Source organism: Adiantum capillus-veneris, chromosome 11, assembly GCF_014529385.1.
Source record: "Adiantum capillus-veneris isolate H3 chromosome 11, ASM1452938v2, whole genome shotgun sequence".
NCBI lineage: Eukaryota > Viridiplantae > Streptophyta > Polypodiopsida > Polypodiales > Pteridaceae > Adiantum > Adiantum capillus-veneris.
In genome coordinates, this window is record NC_140941.1 from 106,722,916 (window position 1) to 106,728,240 (window position 5,325).

Sequence of the window (5,325 nt, forward strand, 5' to 3'; positions counted from 1 at the left end):
GAGAATAAGCATTCCAAACACTTAGGCAAGCAAATTTCGCTTGGCTTGATGAAAGATGTTCTGAGTCAGTTTTATGTAAAGAAGAAGACATTGCCTCCTCCGGTTCCACTTTGTCGACTCATGGTGCATGAGGCTGTTAGGTTTGCTAGAGATGATGTAGAATGGCTCATTTCCTCATTTGATTCTGCTGGGTATTTAGAAACTATGGGGCATTTTCTTGTGTCCGTTGGGGATTCTAGAGGAGATATCATTCCCGTGTGACCACAGCAGATTTGGAGGAATGGGGACCCCTTTGGCGGGAAAGAAATGCTGAGTTTGAGAGATCACTTGGTAGAGAATGGCAGGAGCTCAGAGGAAAAAAGTTTCTGGTATGGGATGGCAACCATAGGCTAAAAACATGGTGGAAGAGAATCAAAGATAGTAAGATCTTTCACCTTTTTTACTCTTTTGTTGTAAAGCTTTGTTTTTACAAATGTTGATTTTTTTGTGTGTGATAGAGTACTCGGACAATGGTCAATACCATGTTAGTGTTCATTGCCAATTCCTTGAGTTGTCCAGAGCAAAAGAAGCAGAGTTGCTTCTTGCACTTGACACTTCCAATGCGTAAGTTTGTTAATCACATGTTGACTCTCATTTTTTTGCAAGCAATGCTTGTGTTTAACTCTTTGTTTTCAATTTTTTTGCAGCATTTCCAGGGCACATGTCATGCCAAACATCACTCATGAAGTTTATATGTTTCAAAGACTTGGCATGGCAAATAAAGATTCAATTCTTCAAAATTTGACACCTTATATGAGAGAATGGGCTAGGGTGGAGATGACTGTGGAGGCAAGGTATTACCATGGTGCTGCACCATGGTACAACACTCCATGTGGATTGATAGCTCAACTTGTGTGGAAGGTGATACCTACTCCACATGTTGGGTAATTAATGTAAAATTTTATTATGGTTTCAATACAGTGTTTTGTATTAGGATGAGTATTAATGGTGATGAGTTCTTCAAGTTGCTTCTTAGCATTAAATGGGATGAACCTGGAATGCTAAAGATCACTAGAGATAAGCTCTATTGTTTGACAAGCTCTAAAATCACTCCTGAGAGGTATTGAAGCTATTAGTTTCTCATTTTAATTGTATTCATTCCATTTTGTTTTTCTATATGATTAAGTGATATGTTGTTCTTATTGCTTGTAGAAAGAAGATAATTTTGCACCTCATGAGCCTCACTAAGTTCAAGGATCCACAATATCTTCATTTTGGTGATTACAAGCTTTTTAGAAGTTACATGAAAAAGGAGACTTGTTGGGCTCCCTTGCATGGGGAGGCTACACTTATGATTGAAAGGATGCAAGTAGAAGGTCCACAACTTCCTAATTCTTTTGACCTATTCTACAAGATGAGCATGAAGAATCATATTTTGCAGGTAGACGTTCGACCATTGTTTTTAAAAGAATATAGACATGTTTTAATTTACACAAGATCAAGTTGATTGTTACTATGTATGTAGGCTTTTATTTATCTAATGGATGCGGTGAAGTCTTCCGACTTTAGTGAGAAGATGCCGGAGCTTGTGTTGTCGGTTAAGAGAGTGATTTACAGGTTTGCATCTTCCACTTGCACTCTTTGCAAAAAAAGAGCATTTCATCTTTTTGCCATGGTTTGGAGACAGTGGGTCATTTTGAGAATGATGAAATATCATTTTGTGTTTACAAAAAATCCTTAAATTCCCTGTGGAAGCCCAATATGGGGTGGATGGTTCTTTTGACAATACACGTGTGTATAATGTCTATGTTGAAAACACTTACATCCCTTGTGGGAGCCCAAGATAGGGTTTATGGTTTATTTTGAAAAAGTATTCTCCATACAAAGGAGACTCTGACAAATTTTTTTTTGGATACATGACATTTATTATACCATTGTGTTTATGTGCTTTTCAAAGTGGATGATGCTCTAAAAATTGTGTAGATGGGTTATGCAATGCATTGAGGCGCAGGAATTGAATGAAGCCCCATTATTCACTAGAGAATGGATTGATGTACGTGATGAGAATACAATGTTCTCTCCCTCTTTGATTGAAAGGAATCTGACAACATGGGAAGCCAATGTTTGTCCTTGGTGGTTGGATTATCCACTGGGAGTTATTCCAAAGCAAGAGAGTGAATTACGTAAGAGTAAGTATCTTAACACTAGTGGCTCTTTTATTTTGAGAATGTATATGTCTTACTTTAGTACTAATTTATGTGATATTGTGCTATATGGTTGTTGAGTGAAGGGTTTCAAAATGAGAGTGATGAGTACTTAGAGGAGACACAAGCACAGTCTCTCCCTCCCGTTTCTCAAGGAGTTACTCAAAACACCATTGAGAGTGTCTCTCAAGGTACTCCACTAGCAAGCAATGTACTCAAGAAGGGTAAAGGGAAAATAGAGCCTCCAAGTACATCAAGGAAATCCACTCCTTCTTCAATGCCTCCCATTGTGCCATATACAGAGCCCGACATGTCCTCTTTGGAAACCACTATACCCCATATGGCACCCTCTTCTAATGTGCCCACTACATCCTCATTGGTGCACACTACTTCGTTTGTTGTAGAGTCTTCACTTGGTCGAGAGGCTTGGGAGAGAAGGACGGTCACACGATCTGTTAGTAAGTTTAAGAAAATTGTTAGCAAATCTGTCTTCCATATTTCCTAATTCAAAGCTAATCTAGATAATGCTTGCAGGGTTCCATTACCAAACCATTGTAGATGTTTTGCTTGTGGATATATCACAAATTTATAAGTTTACCCTTGATAGGTAGATTTTCATAGTGCTTACTTATTTGCATTTTCTTCTTGCATTGTTCTATGATTTTGAACATAATTCATGTTTGGTTTTCTTATAGCATCAACAAATTTTTTGCGACACAGAATACAAATCTATATAGCAAAGATGGTGTGCCATGTCGTGAGGTTGCTAGGCTTATCTTTGCAGATTTTCCTACAAGTTTTCTTGTGGATGGTCTAGGACCAATCCCATTGGGTAAGTAACTTTTCTTTGGACTAGTACCTACAACTAACTATGATTGTATGCTTACATGTCATCATTCACTTTTGTAGAGGGCATGAGTGTTCCCAAGTGGAACACATTTTCCAAGGGTCTAGTGATAGGGTGCATGGATGTTGCTCTCGTGAGTTTTGGCCGATGAGGGATTTTTAGTCACCATGTGCATGGCCGAGCATATTGGATATTTTATTGCAGATGCAACTAGGGTAGGACTTGTGCTCTTACGTACATGGACTCTCATGTGTAATAAGAAGGCATATCGGCATCCACTCACTAGAGAGGCGGTGAGATAAAAAACTTTGTTTCATAGTTTAATTTCCTAACTAAAAACATTGTAGCTATGCCATTCATTGTTTGAGTTTTTTATTCATGCAGGTACTTGATCTTACCATTTGTCTTTGGTATCGTATTGGCCATCCTGTGCCGCACTATGATAGAGAGGCAGGGGAGAAAATTTCCGAGAGATTGTTTGCAGCAGATTGTAGCTACATGATAGATGATGTAGTCTTCCCCATTGAGATTGATGGTGTTATTCTTAGAGGCGGGGCAGAGCGGTCTTCTTTGTTCTTTCGGTAAGACTAGTCCAAAGTATGATACTAGTGAATGTTATGGTATATATGTGTTTGCATTCGGTTTCTAATTTATTTTTTATATGGTTAGGTGGTTGCTGGCAACATTTACTGAGCCTCATGACTATGTTTTGGACTTGTTTGCGGGGTGTGGTGGTTTGGGCCGAGCTTCTACGGAAGATATGAGGCATTGCATGTTTCTAGAGCTAGATGATGTGCTCTATGAAAGATGTTTGACCGATATTGCATGTGGACCTGTGAAATGTTGATTGTGGATGCACATTTGGTTGAGGAAACTCTATTCTGAAAGTACACATCTTCATGTTTTGATTTATGTTTTTATGTACATGGCAGCCATATGACATTGACATGGCATTTTGGTATGCTCCATACATTTCATTTGGATATTTCATTTGTGTTTGTTTGGTATATGACGGCCACATGATGTGGAGATGACTTTGATTGGAGCTTTCTTTTGTAGTTAGATTATGTTGACACCATTGGCTTGTGTGTTGATTTTTGTGAGATAACAAAATCATTAAAGTGATGCAAATAAGAGTTTATGTGTGAAAGAAATCCCATGTGGGAGCCCACGTTTTTAGTACAGCCTCAAAAATACATACAAATGGTGCTTTTTATAAAGTTTCATTTTGCATAAGCATAGACATGCTTCCATATTTCTTAAAAGTGTTTAGTAGTTGAAGGATTGTATTGTAAGGTTTTGAGTTTTTCCACTACACAATGATATTTAAAGATATCATTGGTGTAAAATTAGGGTTTAAAAGCTCGAAAAAACAGTTCCAATTGTAAAAGCTCAAAACTGAAAGCTCGCAAAAATAAAACCTCCCTGAGAGAGAAGCTCTTGGGATGGTGTATGCTTTTTTCTAAGCAACAGGGTGGTTTTTTATGTAGACCATCAAGAATTGTTGCATCTGTTAAGAAACCATTGTTTACAGGAAGGTTAGCGAGATGGATGTTGTTGTTACAAGAGTTTAATTTTTTCATTTTCCACACACTAGGTAAAGAACACGCTATTGTCGATTATTTGAGTAGATTGGAGACTTGTGAAAATCCAACAGATATTAATGATGTTTTTTCAGATGCAAAGTTATTTGAGGTACACAATGCCATATTTGAGTCATGGTATGATCAGATGTTGGTATTCTAGATAGATAGAACTCCCTTTGTTTCCTCTCTTCCCTTTAGGAGTTGGCGATCATCTAGACCGCCATTTTTGTGGAGCCACATCTTTAGAGGAGCTTATTAATTCAGTTATTTGTCGTTCTTTGGATTCCTTATCTCTTATGAGAGAGAGTTTTCTTATGGGAGTCTCATCAAGAGGCCTCCTAAACTCTCTCTCCTCTTGGAGAAGAAAGGAAATCCCATAAGCACAAAGTTGTTGGGTAACTTCGGTTTGCAAAGCAGGTTTTCCCATAGCTTGTTGCAACCTAGTATGCAGATAATTAAAAAACTTGGGGGTATCATCATTAGCACCTTCATGTGCAAAATCAAGGTTGTCAATATTCATTCTACTCTCTTGGTTATTGTCAGCCATGCTAATTAAAATTATGTATAAAATTACTTTGTGTTTTCGTACCCTCAAAAGCCTTAGTTGCTACTCTTCTTTACCCTCAAAAGTAGTCACACCCGTCGTCTAGACATTGTTGATTACAAAGATGAGTAGGGAGAGTCTAACATTGCTCGGTTGATTATGGTT

General features: G+C 38.0%; 1 protein-coding gene across 1 annotated transcript; it reads left to right on the forward strand.

Annotated features, from left to right (window-relative positions):
* Positions 1-1,037: 1,037 nt before the first annotated feature.
* Positions 1,038-2,688, forward strand: LOC147447791 (uncharacterized). The gene is made up of 5 exons (XM_086523673.1): positions 1,038-1,099; positions 1,342-1,420; positions 1,505-1,596; positions 1,963-2,168; positions 2,270-2,688. The coding sequence occupies exons 1-5, from the start codon at positions 1,038-1,040 to the stop codon at positions 2,686-2,688; spliced, it is 858 nt and encodes a 285-aa protein (XP_086379799.1).
* The last annotated feature ends 2,637 nt before the right edge of the window (positions 2,689-5,325 follow it).

Excerpts from the sequence above, each read along its gene's own strand:
- LOC147447791 (XM_086523673.1), top strand. The coding sequence starts at position 1,038 with ATGCTAAAGATCACTAGAGATAAGCTCTATTGTTTGACAAGCTCTAAA. Across the intron at positions 1,100-1,341 it reads TCTAAAATCACTCCTGAGAG|GATGCAAGTAGAAGGTCCAC; the intron begins GTATTGAAGCTA and ends TATGATTGAAAG. Across the intron at positions 1,421-1,504 it reads TGAAGAATCATATTTTGCAG|GCTTTTATTTATCTAATGGA; the intron begins GTAGACGTTCGA and ends CTATGTATGTAG.